This window comes from Lissotriton vulgaris, chromosome 10 (assembly GCF_964263255.1).
Source record: "Lissotriton vulgaris chromosome 10, aLisVul1.2, whole genome shotgun sequence".
Classification (NCBI taxonomy): domain Eukaryota; kingdom Metazoa; phylum Chordata; class Amphibia; order Caudata; family Salamandridae; genus Lissotriton; species Lissotriton vulgaris.
This window is the reverse complement of record NC_141698.1, coordinates 235,774,262-235,793,984: the sequence shown is the minus strand read 5'-3', so window position 1 is coordinate 235,793,984 and position 19,723 is coordinate 235,774,262. Positions and strand designations below refer to the sequence as shown.

General features: G+C 43.8%; 1 protein-coding gene across 1 annotated transcript in view; it reads right to left on the bottom strand.

The window, feature by feature from the left end:
• Positions 1 to 19,723, bottom strand: part of CDK5 (cyclin dependent kinase 5) — a 617,240-nt gene that overhangs the window by 427,110 nt on the left and 170,407 nt on the right. Inside the window, exon 6 of the mRNA XM_086940921.1 lies at positions 2,916 to 3,011. Coding sequence (XP_086797047.1) covers positions 2,916 to 3,011 — 96 coding nt within the window. The remainder of the gene's footprint in view (positions 1 to 2,915; positions 3,012 to 19,723) is intronic.

The window sequence follows — 19,723 nt, the reverse complement described above, 5'->3', positions numbered from 1 at the left end:
TATTGTTGAAGGAGCGGAAGCACTTGCTGGAGTGTGACCATGTGAAAGTGGTACGACTGAATGCATAGATTGAGTTCTCGGAGGTCAAGTATAGGCCGGAAAGAGCCGTCCTTTTTGGGATTTAAGAAGTACAAGGAGTATACCCCTGCCCCTTTATATTTTAATGGGACTGGTTCTATAGCTCCTTTCTCTAACAGAGAGAGAACTTCTTCCTTTAGAAGGGTAAGATGTTCTAGTGACATTGCGTGTGATCTAGGAAAAATGTTTGGGGGAGTGTCTGTAAGTTCCCGGCAGTAACCATATTGGATAATTTGTAAAACCCATTTGTCTGAGGTGATTGTGTTCCGGACAGAGAGAAATTGTGAGAGACGGTCCCCGACAGGAGTGGAATGATCGGGGATAGCGGAAGGAAGTCACTGCTTGTTATTTGTGGGGGAAGTGCGTGTGGAGTTGCCTCTGCCTCTTCCCTTACTATTGTTTCCTCTAAAACCTCCTCTGAAGTAGCCTCTTTAATGCGATTGGTTGTTCCCCTTGTAAGAGGAGAGATTTTCTGTAGAAATATTTTTGGAGCCACCCCTGTAAAAGGAGCGACGAAAGGAACCCCTGAGCGGTGCTCTTTGTTAAATGGCTGGTTGAGAATAGAGGCCTGAACCTCTGGTTTGAAACTTGAAATCCTCAACCTTGCATGTCTGCGTAGCAGTACGCTGGTGTTTACTGCGTGCGCTGCTGTGCCTGGCAGAAATTGCATGAGTTTTTCAAACTCATCATAATGAGCCCCATCATATCTGGCTCACAAAACCTCAGTATTAGAGATGCACCAGTGATTAGCCGCTTGTGAAGCTACCCTTTTGCCAGAGGCATCAATTAACTTGGACTCCTTATCGGGAGGAGAGGCCTCACCTGTGGTCTATGAGTTAGCTCTCTTGAGAGCATTGGAAACCACAAGAGAGTCTAAGGGCAGCTGACCCTTGATGTAAGCAGGGTTAGTAGGTGCTGGTTTATATTTCTTCTCAACCACTAGGCTTGATGATTCTTGCATTTACAGGATCTTTGAAAACCTCATCTGCAGGTTTAAGCAACTCTTTAAGCATTGGCAGTGTATGGGTAGTGTTTTGAGACTAACGTAGGGTCTCAAACAAGAAGTCCTCCTCTAAAGCCTCCTTATGCAGTTCCACTCCATGATAATAAGCAGCCCTGTTAAGAAGCTCAATGTACCCTATATTGTCATCAGGTGGTGATGGTCTGGACGGATATAAGTTAGGGTCATTATCCGTGTTTGGATCAGTGTCGTAATCCTCCCATGGGTCAACTTCCTGTGGCCTATGCTTAACCCCATTTATATCCCCTTCATCCTGTGGGTCAGGTGATAGTGGTGGTGGTGAATTAGTGGGTGTGATGAGTAATTGAGAATTAGGGGGTGAAGGAGGTGGAATATATGGTGGTGAAGGTTTAGTCCCCACATTTTTTCTCTTCAGGTGGAATGTGGTACTCTTCCTGTTGGCCAATTTTCCTTTTTTCAGGCAATTTGGCATGGATATGACCAGAGTTTTAGTTTATAACCAGTTCTTTCTGTTTCGGATCTGAAGGTGGAACATCGGACCAAGGCTCTTTTGGAGGAGTGTTTTTGTCTTTGCTCGCCGTTTTCGGCGTTGAATGTTTCAGCTCCGAACTCTTGGTACCAAAGATTAAGTCTTGAATGAAGATGGAATGTGGACCACGACATACTTTGATGTTGGTGCAGAGGATTTCGGTTCAGTGCCCGAAGGCTTCTCCTTATGTTTTGGCACCGGGCCTGGGGGTGCTGGAAACATTTTATTGGTGCTGACCTTGGCCTGCAAGCAGAGGAAGGACCAGAGTCTTTTTGGTCTTGTGTTGTTGGGGCAAGGAGGCTTCTGTGTTCATGTTACGCTGACTTGGTGTATCTGGCACCTCTTCTTCCATGTTGGAGTCGGCCTTGGACACGGAGATGTGTTCTTTTTCCTCGGCTCCTTGAGCTTGTGTTTCTTTTCGGTCGGAATCTTCGCCTAAGATGTCCGGTACGGAGCCGCCTTGGTGTTGCATCTCGTGATGTCGAGTCCGACAGTCATGGAGCGTCTTCTTCGATCTAAACGATCCACACGCGTCGCAATCTTTCTCATCGTGTTCCGGGGATAAACAGAGGTTGCACACTTCATGCAGGTCGGTGCACGGAAACTTGGTGCGACACCCCGGACAGAGCTTGAATGGAGTTGTTCTATCGACTGCTAGCAAGCCCAGCACGGGTAGGCCCAACAGCCCTCCACTAGTTTTCTGATTGAAGATGTTTGAGTTGAATCGATACACGGAGAATGGGAAACGCGATAAAGAAACAATACCATTGAGGGTAGTGGATTGCGAGTTGAAAGGGAACCAGAGTAACGGTTCCGAACCAGAGCGCAGCAATTCACATCCGAAACTGATGGCAGAAAAAAACAATATAACAATGGAGCCGATGCCCATGCGCACTATCACCAAAAGGAGGAGTCACCTCACTCTCGCACACCCATTGACACAAGCACACCAGGAGAGTGCACATTCTCCTACATAGCACCCAGAACTTGAACCAAATGCTCTCAGCAATCAGAACCTCCTCCACATTTCTTGAGTTCTTCAAGAACCTGAAGACCTTGCTATTCAAATAGCCATGCGGGGAACTCTTGCCTTACTCCTCCTCATGGATGATTTGTGCACTCTACAAATCAACATAACATAACACATGGTGTCTTGAATACATGGTGCTAGGGGTTAACCCAATGTAAACCACAAATTACAATAACTGTTGATTGCAAAAGTGCTCTCTGCGTTAAGCACACTGTACTTGACCTTGCAATCAGTCAATCTTTACATTCAACAACTAGAAATTCCACCATCATCTGCATTGACAGCATGGTACTCACCCTGTTAATAAGGAGATTCTGTGGCTTGAGGTCTCTGTGTAGCACGTTTCGCGTGTGGCAGAATGCCAATCCCTTCAACAACTGGTACAGGAAAGACTAGAAGAAAAAGTACATGAGTGGGAGTAGGTATGGATAAAAAGACTGTCCAATGGCAGGAGGCATGGGAAGGACAGAGGATAGATACAGCAAATCTGTTTTTTAAGTCCATAAACAATATTTATTTTCTATTTTTAATTCTGAAGGGGTCAACTTGGTTCAAACTATCATGAGAACTGCAAACAGTTAGGATTAGTGACAAGGAAGCAGTGTCTATTGGCAATCCACAATTAGAAAGGGGGGGCGTGACCAGCTCAGATGGCTAACTAGACGTGCCTCCGTTTTGCTACCAGAACGAAGACCATAATCCTGCTGAATCCTCCTTATCAGTGCATACAGGGGCGACACCTACCACAGAGCGAGCACTCCTATCCCTTCAGGCTGCTGATGCAGCTTCTGGAAAACCCCTACATTGCTTATCTGGCAAGAGAAATCCCCAAGGCAGGCCTGAGATGCGGCAGCCTTGAATGACGACCCGGCCCCAGGGAATGACGAGAACCTGGGAGCCACAAAGACTGAGGTGCTGCCTCAAGGTGATAGCGACTCCGCTGCTGGAGTCTGACCAGGAAGAAACCACAAGAATACCCCCCTCCCCTGACCCTCCACAGCAGAGCGGGACATGAAAGCTGCTTACCAGCCTTACAGCTATGGCTTCCCAAAGCAGGAGCAAGATGGCAGCTGTGAGCGTGGAGGTGCTCGATGAACGCCTGCGACCCTGAAATCACGGTGGCAGATTGGAAGCTGCAGCCCTTGAGAGCCGTGCAGCTGCAGCAGACGAGGTCTGGTCCCTGGATATGACAAGCATTTGCAATGTAATAGGTCTCGCATTTACGATAATTTGAGCTATTGGCATTGTAAATAACAATAGCTTAAACTCTCGCAAATGCGAGACCTTTAGAACTAAAAAAACTTTTTTTGTAGAAGCACCCCATGCCGCGCATTCACGTTAATGTCAGCTACGCCCCTTTCTTTAGACATGCAGCGTCTAAAGAAAGGTCTGCAGTAACTATTTAACTTAAAACACGGTATGGGGCGCTTTTACAAAAAAAAGGATTTGTTTGTCTAGTTGACAAATAAATGCTGCTTTTTTTGTAAAAGCGCCCCATACCGCGGTTTTACTTTATTGGTGGTCGCAGACATTTCTTTAGACGCGGCTCATCTAAAGAAAAGGGTACGGCCTTCATTAACGGAAAAACGCTGCATAAAGTCCTTCTAAACAAAACAAAAACAAAAACAAGGTAAATAAATCAGGATCAGCGCCGTAAATAAAACAAAAGGTGCGGCCGCCACTGCAGCATGCTTTGCTATTAAAAAAAATTATGGGTGCTAAACAGTCAATTTACAAACATAACAAACATATGTTAGCAGAAGCAACTGGACAACAAGACCAAGGTTTAGCACAACCAAGACACTAGTTCACATAAAAGTATAAGCGGTGCAGCACACTTCCTGTACCCGTCGTCCCTGGGCACAAACACAGGATTAGAAACAAAATGGAAGGCGCACTCAAAGAAATTACGGTGATACTTGTGTTCTTAAATTTTCTTTTTCTTTATTTGGGTAATTTTACCAAAAGACATGCACAGCCAACGCGTTTTGTTACGTATCGTAACTTCGTCAGGGCTGGAAACAAAACATGACATAGTACAAATTACTTACATTTAATATAAATAACATGTAATGTACAAAACATTTTTATAGTACACATTTAAAACCACAAATCAAGATCGAAGACACGACATGATATATCTATTTACAAACAAAAGAGGGGGGGGGGGGGAGAACTGGAAAGCAAAAGTTTATCATTATTGGATGACCTAAGCACACATCTCAGTATTATTTCTAGACAGCCTGACAACTGGTTGGACATTCTCCAATTCATATATCAACATTAGGCTATCCACTGTAGACAAAGGACAATTTATCTTAAAAACCACAATAATCCTACTGTGTATATTGTGTAAGAGATAAACCAAGCAGGTAATGCAAATTGGGAAAACAACGGAAAAAAGGGAGAAGAGAGAAAGAAAAGCAGGAGAGACGCAAGAGAAAAGAAAGATAACTAATAATAACCATGTGATATTATGATGCACATTGTCTTAATGTGACAAAACAGGAAGAAAAAACTGGTGGATGGACATTGTATATCTGTTTTGTCCACACAGGAAAAAAGGCCTTCTAAAAACAATCAAGCGCCACAATAAAAACTAAGGTCATTAGTCCCTAGAGATAAGATTACTTATGCCATATATCATTAGTCCGGATAGGCTTACCTAGATCTGTAATATAGAATATACTGAAGTATAATGGGCGTGAAGTTGAGCAGGCACCATGGGGTTGACAAAGTGTCCTATAAGTTGGCAGAAACACAAGAAACACATATAAATAAGATATAATGAACTTATAAATTAGCAGCCCACATATGGGTTGAATTGTTATACGTGGACACAGCTATCTCTATACTGTGGCCCCAACCTTGTGATTACACCAATGAGTTTGGTTCTTATATATACTGCATTATTCATCTTGCAGATTACTGTTTCTATTGACTATTACGGCGACAGGCCAGTTCTTATCCAGTAACAACCAGGCACCCAGATCTGCTCCTTCTAATTCGCCTAGTAAGTGTTTTCTAACAACTGACATATAGTGGTTCCTACATAGCACAATATTTTGCTATCTCTTGGTACTCGGGGTTTGGATTCCGTATCTTATTACTTTTAATTACTAACTGGTTATAGGGTCAAAATATTAGAATGACATTGATGTCTGTTACTTATAACATGAAGGTCCTTGAGCCGAATGATGTTGGTCAACTTTTTGGGTGATAGACAGGGTGGGTAGAACACTATGTTTAGTCTTCAGGCCCTATACATAATGTGTATTTTCTCATTTATTACATTCCTTCGTATTTTCACATTATGGCTTTCTATTCCTTGTTATTAAGGCTGCTATAATACTTCAATTCTTTTACTTTTGTGTTTTGTTTTCTTGTGTTTCTGCCAACTTATAGGACACTTTGTCAACCCCATGGTGCCTGCTCAACTTCACGCCCATTATACTTCAGTATATTCTATATTACAGATCTAGGTAAGCCTATCCGGACTAATGATATATGGCATAAGTAATCTTATCTCTAGGGACTAATGACCTTAGTTTTTATTGTGGCGCTTGATTGTTTTTAGAAGGCCTTTTTTCCTGTGTGGACAAAACAGATATACAATGTCCATCCACCCGTTTTTTCTTCCTGTTTTTTTCACATTAAGACAATGTGCATCATAATATCACATGGTTATTATTAGTTATCTTTCTTTTCTCTTGCGTCTCTCCTGCTTTTCTTTCTCTCTTCTCCCTTTTTTCAGTTGTTTTCCCAATTTGCATTACCTGCTTGGTTTATCTCTTACACAATATACACTGTAGGATTATTGTGGTTTTTAAGATAAATTGTCCTTTGTCTACAGTGGATAGCCTAATGTTGATATATGAATTGGAGAATGTCCAACCAGTTGTCAGGCTGTCTAGAAATAATACTGAGATGTGTGCTTAGGTCATCCAATAATGATAAACTTTTGCTTTCCAATTCTTCCCCCCCCCCTCTTTTGTTTGTAAATAGATATATCATGTCGTGTCTTCCATCTTGATTTGTGGTTTTAAATGTGTACTATATAAATGTTTTGTACATTACATGTTATTTATATTAAATGTAAGCAATTTGTACTATGTCATGTTTTGTTTCCAGCCCTGACGAAGTTACGATACGTAACGAAACGCGTTGGCTGTGCATGTCTTTTGGTAAAATTACCCAAATAAAGAAAAAGAAAATTTAAGAACACAAGTATCACCGTAATTTCTTTGAGTGCGCCTTCCATTTTGTTTCTAATCCTGTGTTTCGTGTTTGTGCCCAGGGACGACGGGTACAGGAAGTGTGCTGCACCGCTTATACTTTTATGTGAACTAGTGTCTTGGTTGTGCTAAACCTTGGTCTTGTTGTCCAGTTGCTTCTGCTAACATATGTTTGTAAATTGACTGTTTAGCACCCATCACAAAAATTGAACTAAAATAGAAAATAAAAAGATGGCGCGTTTTCAAGATGGTAGAGAAGAAATGGCTCAAAATCTTTTCAATGTTAGTACCAATATACCACCAGGTGCTCAACAACCCGCAGCTACATCTAGTCTAAAAACATTATTTTTAAGATTAGAAAGACTCAAAAAACAGGAGTTATCCCGCTGGTGGGACGGAGTAACATTACAACAGTATCTAGCAAATAAAAAAGTCCCCCGCGGGTTAAGAATATTGATATTCCCAACGTTTGAGGACTTACAGGATGACCTTCTAAAGGATTGGGAATCAAATCTTGAAAATGCATCACAAGTGATGATGCAAATTTTAATTCGCCATGCTAGGGAGAAGGGCGAAAAATTGCAGGAGGAAATAGAGAAGTTGGAAAAGGAAATCAATGAAATAGACAAAAAAGAAATAATATCAAAGAATTTCACCATCCTAAAACAGGTGATGGATGACTATCAAATATATCTAAAGGATAAGAAATTGAAAAAAGTAAAACGAGATGACAGGGATTACCGAGATGGCAGGGTTTATACCTTTGCCAAGAAATTTGACAACCTCCAGGTTAGTGATGATAAGAAGAGACCTAGAGAGGAAAAAGAAAGTACTGATGAAACATCTTCCGTAGGGAGTGCCTCCACATCCTCACTAAGCAGCATAATTTCAAACCCCTCATCTGAGACCCCTTTAGCCGAAGGAGCCTCCTCTTTTCAGAAGGAGTTACAAAAGTTACGCATAAGCAGCAGGCTCCAGTCAAAAAAGGACCAAACAAAACCCGCAGGGGGGGCAGGAGGGGCAAGGGGCGCTACAGGCAAGGGCCAAGGCTCAACCAGCAAGGCGAACAAGTGATGGTTGCTCAAACAGTTAATCCTAGTCTTTGTGTTGCTATGGATACCAATCATGATTTGAAAATTGTTAACCTGTCAAATAAAACTTTGGATGTTGACGAAATATCGATATTGTCTAAAGGGTTGAATTTTTGTCCAACTCAAAGTGGTGATGATACATCTGTTCATATTGACATGTTCAAATTTGTCCGTTCTTTAAAGTTACGGGACTATTTTTCACAACACTCTGAAATTAGTAACAATTGCAACAACACAGAGATTAGAAATGTTCTGAGTGTTGAGGAGATGAAACAGGTGCAATTATTACTTAGCATTGAAGATGACGTTACTCCCAATATGCCCACCTTGCTTAGTGAGTTAGACATAGAACAACTATCAGGTACTGATAGTGGCCTAAAACCAAGGTCTAAATTCCTCCCCTCCATAAACTATCATAGAAATATTGACATCTTCTACGAACAAGTCACTAAAGATCTGCACAAATTAGATACAACAAGAGAAAAAGCAAGTCTATATGCTCACAATATCACCCCCGCAGAGAGAAAAGCACTAGTCAAGTTGAAAGAAGATTCCTCCATTGTCATTAGGGAGGCTGACAAAGGGGGGAACGTTGTTGTCATGAACTACACTGACTATATGTTAAATTTTCCTAAACACCCAGGAGCACTTTCACTGGTTGCAGAAGAATCCTCTATTACAGAAACTACCTTTATAAGGTAAGTCTCTGTGAACATCTTTCGCTTTACACCCCTATATCTCTGGACCGCCATATCATTATTAGCAGCCCACATATGGGTTGAATTGTTATACGTGGACACAGCTATCTCTATACTGTGGCCCCAACCTTGTGATTACACCAATGAGTTTGGTTCTTATATATACTGCATTATTCATCTTGCAGATTACTGTTTCTACGAACTATTACGGCGACAGGCCAGTTCTTATTCAGTAACAACCAGGCACCCAGATCTGCTCCTTCTAATTCGCCTAGTAAGTGTTTTCTAACAACTGACATATAGTGGTTCCTACATAGCACAATATTTTGCTATCTCTTGGTACTCGGGGTTTGGATTCCGTATCTTATTACTTTTAATTACTAACTGGTTATATGGTCAAAATATTAGAATGACATTGATGTCTGTTACTTATAACATGAAGGTCCTTGAGCCGAATGATGTTGGTCAACTTTTTGGGTGATAGACAGGGTGGGTAGAACACTATGTTTAGTCTTCAGGCCCTATACATAATGTGTATTTTCTCATTTATTACATTCCTTCGTATTTTCACATTATGGCTTTCTATTCCTTGTTTTTAAGGCTGCTATAATACTTCAATTCTTTTACTTTTGTGTTTTGTTTTTCTTGTGTTTCTGCCAACTTATAGGACACTTTGTCAACCCCATGGTGCCTGCTCAACTTCACGCCCATTATACTTCAGTATATTCTATATTACAGATCTAGGTAAGCCTATCCGGACTAATGATATATGGCATAAGTAATCTTATCTCTAGGGACTAATGACCTTAGTTTTTATTGTGGCGCTTGATTGTTTTTAGAAGGCCTTTTTTCCTGTGTGGACAAAACAGATATACAATGTCCATCCACCCGTTTTTTCTTCCTGTTTTTGTCACATTAAGACAAAGTGCATCATAATATCACATGGTTATTATTAGTTATCTTTCTTTTCTCTTGCGTCTCTCCTGCTTTTCTTTCTCTCTTCTCCCTTTTTTCCGTTGTTTTCCCAATTTGCATTACCTGCTTGGTTTATCTCTTACACAATATACACAGTAGGATTATTGTGGTTTTTAAGATAAATTGTCCTTTGTCTACAGTGGATAGCCTAATGTTGATATATGAACTGGAGAATGTCCAACCAGTTGTCAGGCTGTCTAGAAATAATACTGAGATGTGTGCTTAGGTCATCCAATAATGATAAACTTTTGCTTTCCAATTCTCCCCCCCCCTCTTTTGTTTGTAAATAGATATATCATGTTGTGTCTTCCATCTTGATTTGTGGTTTTAAATGTGTACTATATAAATGTTTTGTACATTACATGTTATTTATATTAAATGTAAGTAATTTGTACTATGTCATGTTTTGTTTCCAGCCCTGACGAAGTTACGATACGTAACGAAACGCGTTGGCTGTGCAAGTCTTTTGGTAAAATTGCCCAAATAAAGAAAAAGAAATTTTAAGAACACAAGTATCACCGTAATTTCTTTGAGTGCACCTTCCATTTTGTTTCTATATACCCGTATTGTTGCCGGTGCAGATGAAACAATTACAATCGCCTACCCATAAGAGAATCAAATCTCCACCACTTGTTTGCTCTAAAAATTTTATGTGTCTTCGCAAAGTAAAAATAATGCCTTCCCATGACGAAGCATGGGCGTTATTGTAAAAATGTATAAAAAATAGCTTTTTTAAGCTGACCCGCTTACCAATAAAAGTTGGTAATAATCTGTTGAGATGAATTTAAGAACCTTGAGGTCGGATGTATTTGAAATGTAAGTGGCAAGCCCACCTTTATTTCTTCCATGTTTTCCATTTTTATTTGGGATGTTTGGTGTATGAAAGGTTTGATAGCCCCTCAAATGTACCTCGTGGATCAGCCATGTTTCTTGGAGACATAAAATATTGTATTTAAATATTGTCTCTAGCCATTCGGGATCGTCCATTTTATTCCTTAGACCCGCAATATTCCAGGAAATAACTAGTTGGCTTGTATATGTACTCATCTCCAGTAAATCTGCCTCTCCTGTAGAGCTAATTATATCATTTAGATTTTTTGTCTTGCTTATTTTCTTACAGCCTACGGCTGGAGGAAGTTCGCAATCCCTCCCTATCTTATTGCTACCAGATGGCTGTCAATCAACCCCCTCCATTCCCGTAAATGGAGCAAATCGATTTGAGGTGGCGATGTTGAACATGGGAGGCACTTCAATACGGGAGCTTAGATTTCCTGGTCGTCGGGGGTTACCCACCAGAGCTTTTGGATAAAAGTAGCTTAAATCTCTGGTAGATATACCTCCCTAGTGACCCCCCTGGAACCAGTCTTGTATGTAATTTGTCGCCCTGCGGTCTCTAAAGTTTATAATAATTATGTCCCCAGGTACATCCTTCGGTCTACTTCCCACCCAGTCCAGCCTTCTAACATTCAATATTTCACCGTTTAGGTTAAGGGGTAATGGCCTATTTACTCTTAGCCAATACATGGCCTTATTTTTAAATGTCTGGTGACTTTCAAAAGTTCCTGCTGTCAACTCTGGTACCCCAATTAAAACGATGACAAAAGTTTCAGCCTCAGGTGGCAGGTCCTATAATCTGTTTATCTTTATTGGTGGTCCTCTGTGAATTAGCCGGTGTCTTCTGGCCTTTCGTGTAAACTCGCCCTTTATCTAAGGATACCCTGGGATTAGAGAGTTCAGGGGCTATATTCATAGTGTCTTTGCCCTTAGTAGTGTTATCTTGAGCTTTAAGCTGCAAATTATCGTTAGTTACTTTGTTAGGAGACTTGGGCGCTATTCTCGTCTCATTGGTAATCGGGGTAGTTCTTTTATTCAACAACTCTTTGAGTAAATTTGAGGTGGCGATCCCCATGTCTAAGATAGCCCCTAGTTGCTCAGTCATGCGTTTAACCCTCTCAATTAAAGGCAGGAGCAGTGATTTAATTAAATGCTTAACATTGGTCATTAGCGCTTGCTCAAGGCATGATGTTAGATGGCCCTGAGCTGGGTCACTTATTTCTGAGCCTTTAGATTTAGTTGGAGTCAAATCAGCCCTACAGGCTTTTGCTCGATTTCCTTTGTGCTTAGCCCCACCCCTCTTTCTTTTCATAGAAATAGCCAGCCCTGATTTTTTAGTGCTAGCAGGCTTTTCTTAGGCTTGGTTACTAGAGATGATTAATAAAGAATCTTCCGTCGAAGAGGGGGATTTCGAGGCCACACCAATTTTGTACTGGAAAGATCCTGTTGAATCTGTAAGGATGCTGGGAGATCTTGTAATTGCAGGGGAATGCCTATAACATTAGTTTGATCAGAGGCAATGCTAACATGCGTGGGGGTCTTTACTAATTGAATAGTCCCTAAGCATGAACGCTTTCTCTGCCATTCTAAAGATATACGCCGCTCAGTTAGCAGGATTTCTTTTTCTAAAACTGAGGTGGCCCTTGTAATGAATGCATCCAAGGTCCCTTGGACAGAACCTCCTGTTAACGAGCTCCGACCTAAGTTCAGCATATTATTCATAATATATATTGTGATTTCAACACGTATAGCAAGGGAGTTGAAAACTAGTAAAATGAAACCTTACTGATTTAGCATTGAGTCTTGTATCTTAGACCTGAGTAGGGGGCAAAACCTAGAGGGGTGGCCCATCCCTGCCTGGACAGCCACAGACGGCCCGCCCTTTGCCCGGGCTTAGCCCGCGCGCGGCCCCGCACGCGGGGGCTGCGCTCAATTTATGCGCCTCCAGGCGCGATAGTGACGTTGCCCTCTTCCGCCGCTAGGCAGGCTGGGAGGAGTAGTCCAGTGTCCCCCTCCGCACTGCGGCCGCAATGGGATGTAAAATGCGGCGGCGGAAGGGAGATGGCCAGCGAGACTGTCGGCAGCAAGGGGAAAAGCAGAAGGACAAAGCCCCAAAGTTTATCGCGGTGGCAGCAGGTAGGGGAGTCCAGAAAACAGCGTCGCCCACTCTGCCGGGGCTGCTCTCAATTTATGTGCCTCCAGGCGCGATGGGGACGTTGCCCTCTTCCGCCGCTAGGCAGGCTGGGAGGAGTAGTCCAGTGTCCCCCTCCGCAGTGCGGCCGCAATGGGATGTAAAATGCGGCGGCGGGAGGGAGACGGCCAGCGGGAGTGTCAGCAGAAAGTGGAAAAGCAGAAGGACAAAGCCCCAAAGTTTATTGCGGTGGCAGCAGGTAGGGGAGTCCAGAAAACAGCGTCGCTTCAAGTCAATACCTGCACACAGCATGCCTTGCAGAGCAGCGCATGCGCTGCCCAGGCTTGACCTAAAAAAACTTTGTGTGTTGCTAACAGGCCTGCGGTACAAGATATTGGGTTTGTGGTGTTGCACTTTGTGAGAGCAGAGCAGTACCTGAAGAAACGGTAGAGTGTACTCCGTTCCTGAGGTACATAAAAATACCTGCCATCAGTGGCTGGTTAGGCATGCAGAGCCACAAGAGGTGAAAGGCAAGAGGTGTTCCAGCGGAGCATGGTTGGCAAGTCGACGCCCTGGAAGACAGCAGGCCCGCTGGTCGGGAGTAACCTCGAGGATTAATGGGCTGTTGCAGTGATCTTATTTGAGAGCTGTGCAGTGCAAGCTGGTACGACGGAGAGTACCCCTGATCCTAGAGCAAATATATTCTACCTGACATTTGTGGGAGGCGTGGAGCGCAGGCCCGAGGAGCTGTGAAGTGAGAAAGACAAGGGGTGCTCAGAGAGGCATCTTGGGAGAAGTGACGCCCTGAAGGAAAGCGAGAACACTGGTTGCAGGTCTCCCTCGCGGTCGCCTGAGCTGTGAACGTTGCTGGGGGTGGGCCTGGTGACAACCAGTGGCAGAGGTTATTACGCTTCTAATTACACCTGGCGGACACTGCGATCAGGAAGGCCTGGCACCTGAGGATACGGAGCGTCAAAGGTGAGTGGCTTGACCCAGGGCCCTACCCTCGGAGATACTATTTGTCAGTGGTGCTAGGAGAGTCCCTGTGTGACCTGGGAATCACGGAGGAATACTCGAGGGGGTTCTATTGGTGACTAGAACTGGGGAAACTGGACTATAAGCAGTCACATAGACCTTTGGCTCTCTGAGCACAATCTACAGCAGAACTATTGCTATTGCAGTGATACAATATAAGGGCCATAACCCTGGCATACAGACGCTACTGACAAAGAATAAACTGGGGATGGCAGTGGAGTGTCCTACGACCAAAGAGCGGCCACAAGTGACTGCGCATACACTCCAGAGCGCCATCAGGTCACAACTGTGCTGAATGTGTTAAACCCCGAAGGCGATACCTTGTTGAATGGATCACAAGATGGGCAAGGAAAGGGGAGCAAAAGCTGCACCGACTAATAAAATTGATCAGTATACTGTTCCTGGCCTCAGGCGCCAGGAAAGGAGGAGAGATCCAGCCTGGAACCAAGGGAGCAAATGCAGGCCACAGCAGAAATACTGGCTGCCATACAAGGATTTAGGGCTGCATTAGAAAACAAGATGGACATGAAGTCCATAAAGATGAACCACCTTCACATGGATCCTCCATAAAGTAGATGAAACAGTTACATGTGCTGAGGAAGATATAACTACCCTCAAGAAGGGAATCAAGTCACTTCAGGCTACAGTGGCGAGCTTCAAATGTAGTGCAATGCATATGAAGGAATGCATAGAGGACGCTGAAGGGCGCTCAAGAAGGAATAACGTACGCCATTGGTTTTTTGGAACATGCAGGGGCCTCTCTGCAGAATTCTTCTTGGAAGGATGGATTGTTAACACGCTTAAGCCCAAGCTGCTTTCCAAATGCTTCTCGAATGAATGAGCGTATAGGACACTGACAGTGGTGCCATGCCTAGGTGTCTCACCTAGAGCACTACTAGCCCAGATGTTCAATTATGGGGACCATAACATAATACTCTAGCATGTACGCCGCTCGAGGTGAGAAGACAAATACTTATCTTTGCCGATTATACATGGCGGGTGCAAGATTTTCAGAAGAACTTTATGCTAGTCAAAAAACTGTTGTGAGACCATATTATCAACTACAGTCTGATGGTTCCTGCTAAACTCCGGATCCAGTATAACGGCCAGGTACACTTTTATGAGTCACCACAAGAGGCTTCAGAGTGTTTGGAGTCCCTGGCTCTGAGCCGTGAGCAAAGCAGTTCGAATGGCAATGATCGAAACAACCTAGGGGTCTCGAGCTGCGCATTCAGCGCCAACCTGCCTACCTGACCACACGCCAGCACGCCAGCACTCTGCCTCAGCCCCTGGGTTGCCAACGCTGTGAGTCTCGCCGCCATTGACACCTAGGAGCGGCTAGAGACTACAGCTCCCAGTGGGCTTTGCGCGGACTTCCGGTTTCCGCTGTACTCGCGCCCGGAGGCGCTACAAAGCGGAGCCTCGACCTCGGTGGAGCGGGGGTCTCGAGCTGCGCATTCAGCGCCAACCTGCCTACCTGACCACACGCCAGCACGCCAGCACTCTGCCTCAGCCCCTGGGTTGCCAACGCTGTGAGTCTCGCCGCCATTGACACCTAGGAGCGGCTAGAGACTACAGCTCCCAGTGGGCTTTGCGCGGACTTCCGGTTTCCGCTGTACTCGCGCCCGGAGGCGCTACAAAGCGGAGCCTCGACCTCCGCGTCGCGGACGCGCGCGGGCGACGCTGGGCGGAGCCCGGGCAGAGGGCGGGCCGTCTAAGGCCGTCCAAGGACGACCAGGGACGGGACGGGCCACGTCCTTAACATCTTTCCACAATGGGTAAGCGCAAATTGGCAACACCAGCAGCCGATGAAGCTAAAGCGAAGGTGCCGAAGTATACTACAAGTATACTTACATATCTAACTACTAAGGTGGGGGAACTATCATCTCAGATTGCTGAGTCCGAGCGTGAACTGGGCCTTGCTCTAAGTCCTGGGACTGTTAACACTTCTAGCTCCTCCCTCATTAATTGTATACCACTGGAGCCTCGGGTCATCATTGAGGCTTGTAGACCCACTTTGTCACTTCCTGCTACAGTTCTTCCGTGCCCGGCCATACCTGAAATTGTGATACCTAACCCCCCTTTGAACTCCGGGGATGCTGGAAGGTCGGCTTTAACTATGGCTGGTTCTACCCAGCCAGCCCCTCTGACGGAGGAAGTCATTATGGCCTTATTGGAAAAACTGTTCACAGACAGGCTTGAGACTGCTCTAATCCAGATTGCATCGGATATAAATGAAACTCTAAAGGACTGTGTTAAGAACCTTATGACAAAATGTGACCGTATAAATGATGTTCTTAATTCTCGGGCCCCTGTATTCTCTATGCCTTTGGCTCCTTGTCCCTCAGTTGTACAGGTCACTACCCCTAAAGTTGGTGACCCATCCGTAACTAGACCAGTCAATATCCCTCTTTTACCTATTGTCAAACCTGTGCTTCCAAAAGGGAAAGTAGACAATGGAATATACATCCCTACGACAGAGGTTGGCCACAGTGCAAGTTGCTCCACAAGGCCTAGAAGCCAGTGGGGGGCTCCGGAAAAAAGGGTACCCCCAATAAATTTACCTCCGGATGCAACACCCTTTGTCGCCATTCTGGTTAACGTGCCTAAACTTGAAGATGGAGCGATAGAACAACATGAGTCTCTGCTTAGGCACGTTAAAAAATGGTGTAATGCCAATTGCACGGGAGAAAGTAATATCGCTGACAATATTGTAACAAGTAGGTGGGTAAACTGGGTGGGTAAAAGCAAGAAAGAGGTTTCTGGAGACTGCGTCATCGTAAATTTTAAATCTAAAAATGTCGCGAGTCGACTTTTTTGGGATGACTCCCCTCTGGATCCTGTAAGTAAAGGGGTTCGGGCGATGCCTCTGGGTTTCTTTTATCCCCGTCCTCATAGGTTAGCTGTAAATGAGAACATCAAGTTACAGTCTACTGATAACACCTGGGCAGAGGACAATCTTATTTCACCCATGCCTTCCAATGTATGGATGACTAAGCCAACTAAAGCTATTGGTGTAGTAAATGTTGTAAGAAATACACCCTCTAACAAGCTACCATTGTCAAACATGTTCTCAGCACTAGCTGATAGAGTAGACATTGAATGACTAGCTCCTGTACCGGAACAGGATAACCTGACTTGTCAACTCCCAGTTAACACTGATGTGGCCCTACCTGATGTTAGACCCAAATCTGTTATTAATGACCCATTACAATTAGGGGAAGGGCACATACGGTTAGTATCATGGAACATCGCGGGCCTACGGGCAAAACAAGATGACCCTATCTGGTTACAATCAGTGAAGAACCATGATATTGTCGCATTACAAGAAACTTGGACGAAAGATAAAGGTTTCTGGGTAGAAGGATATATTTCTTTCTTTGTTGATGCCCTAAGCTCGACATCGGGTAGGGACAGAGGGGGTTTGCTATTCCTTGTCTCAGTTAAAATTGCAGGTAATGTTAGAGAAATCCCTAGTTCTTCTCATTTTTTTCAGCTGGTGGAAATTTCTTTGGCAGATAAGAATAAGATTGTATTAGTAAACTGTTATAACTCTATGCAGGGGGGACCCCCAAATTTCATTTTAGATGGTCTATCAGACTTTTTAACTAAATACATGTCAAAACAAACCACTTTTGTCCAGTGTATAATGATGGGTGATTTTAATGTTCATTTGTGTGAGTCCCATTGCCAGATTATTGATGAAAACGGCCCTGATTACACTTCACCGCCACACTTTGAACATAGTTCTAAGGGTGTGGCGATGGAAAACTTGCTCTCATCAAATGACCTATATGAACCAGGGTTTTCAGATACAACAAACCGAGTGGTCACGTATAACGCAAGGGGCAGTGAATCGATTATTGACTACTTTTTTATGTCCCCAGGGCTCCTTCGTTATGTATTGTTTTATAATGCAATTGTTAGTGGATTTAGTGACCACAACCCTGTGTTATTGGTTCTGGATGCTCTCTCTGGCTTGTATAAAGGAGTAGCAAGGGCTACCTCTATAAGGGATGTGAGGAGTAAAGACCAAGGCAGACGCCTCAAATGGTGCAAAGTCTGCCCAGAGGATTTTCATGGTCGTATTGTGCAGGATATGGGAGTTGAATTTGGGAAATGTATGAATAGAGAGATGAGGGGAGGGGAAGTTGTGAGTGCCTTTGAAGCTATCTGTGCTAGAGTGGATAAAGAGCTTAGAGTCAAACCAGGGAGGGGTTCTGTCCCAGTGTGTAGATGGTTTGACCACTCTTGCTCACAGGCACACTCAGCTCTGCTGAAAGGTCTTAAACAATCACCTAGAGACAGGACCTTGGTGGCAGATCTAAGAAGACAATACGCTTTGGTAGTAAAACTTCGGAAAAAAGCCATCAAAGACGAAGCCTGGGACTCTTTGATGGACCCCATAACCCTTAAACATAGCTCCAAATTTTGGGCTATAATTAATAACCCCTTGTTCTCTCAAACAAATAATCTGGATCTTGAAATTAACATATCTGAAGCTGACTGGATTAATCATTTCTCCAATATATATGGTTCCAATGAAATTGCTGAGGTGTTTAAAATACCCTACTCTCCTGCTTCTCACATTAATTTAGATTTTACCAAATCAGAAGTAGAGCTGGCAATTTTAGGCTCAGCTGCAAACAAAGCCCCGGGCCCGGATGGGGTTCCTCCGGACCTATACAAACTTAACTCGGAGTTGTGGGCTGAGATTTTAGCTAACGTTTTTAATTGTGTGTATGAGGGGGGGTTGCCAAAAACATGGTCATGCGCCGTTATTGTACCTATTTTTAAAAAGGGCCTAAGAAGCGACCCAAAGTGTTTTCGACCAATTTCGTTATTGGATTCTTCAATGAAGATTTTGGGCAAAGTCCTGCTTGCTAGAATTAACACCTGGTCCACAGATAATAATATTCTAGTAGATGCCCAATATGGGTTTCGTGCTGGGAGGGGGACTGAGGACCAATGCCTAAATCTTCATTTGTTAATTTCGAAATACACAACTGTTAAAAAAGGGTCAATTTTTGTCGCTTTTATGGACCTGTCCACAGCTTTCGATTTGGTGAATAGAGCGCAGCTGTGGACCATGTTGCTAAAGCTGGGTCTGGACCCCCCCCTTGTATATTTCTTGGCAGAATTACACAAAGATCTGAAAGCTTCAATCAGAATGGACCAGGATGGTAATCGTACCGCCTGGTTCAAATCCAGCAGGGGAGTGCGGCAGGGCTGCATTCTTGCGCCCATGCTATTCACCTTGTATATAAACTCACTTGAGGAAACTCTTTTATCTGCAACCTTGGATACGCCGCGTGCAGGGGAAACCCGTATTCCGGTTCTCCTGTACGCGGTTGATGCCGCTTTAATAGCTTGGACTCCAATTGGTCTACAAAAACTTTTAAATGCTTTTAACGATTTTATGCGATCATTAGACCTAGTGATAAACAACTCCAAATCACACGTCATGGCTTTTGGGGCTGGTAAAAACAACCCCAGACAGTTTTATTGTAATGGTGACGTGATCACTAATGTTAAAATTTTTACATACCTGGGTGTAATTTTTGACACCAAGGGGAGCTGGGCTCCGCAAATTGTAGCTAAAACCAAAGCGGTCAGAAGCTCAGCCACAGCTATTTTAAGTTTTGCTAGGAGACTGGGCGGGAAGCCAACAGGTGCCTTACTTAATTTGTACAGGGCGAAATCAGTGGCAATAGCCAGGTACGGCTCGGGTCTGTGGGGTTATGTAAATAGTGAATCAATTCAAAGGGAGGAAAATAAATTCCTGCGTTCCACCTTAGGGCTTCCCCAATCTACAGCCACGTTTTCAATCCACCAGGAAGTTGGGCTTGGTTATATATCAGACACCCTTCTTATGGCTCCTATCTTGCTATGGATAAGGCTTTGGACCAATAAAAACTTGGGTCTTAATCATAAAATACTGGCGGACTGTTTAAAACTGGACAATTATAAAAACATTATTTGGCTTTCACATATACAAAAGTGCTCTTTGGATCTGGGTCGTCCTGATATTTTTCTTACCCCTCGGGGTCTTAAGAAATCAGATTTAGTTTGGGTGAAGGCCAATTTTATAACAAGGAAAAATGT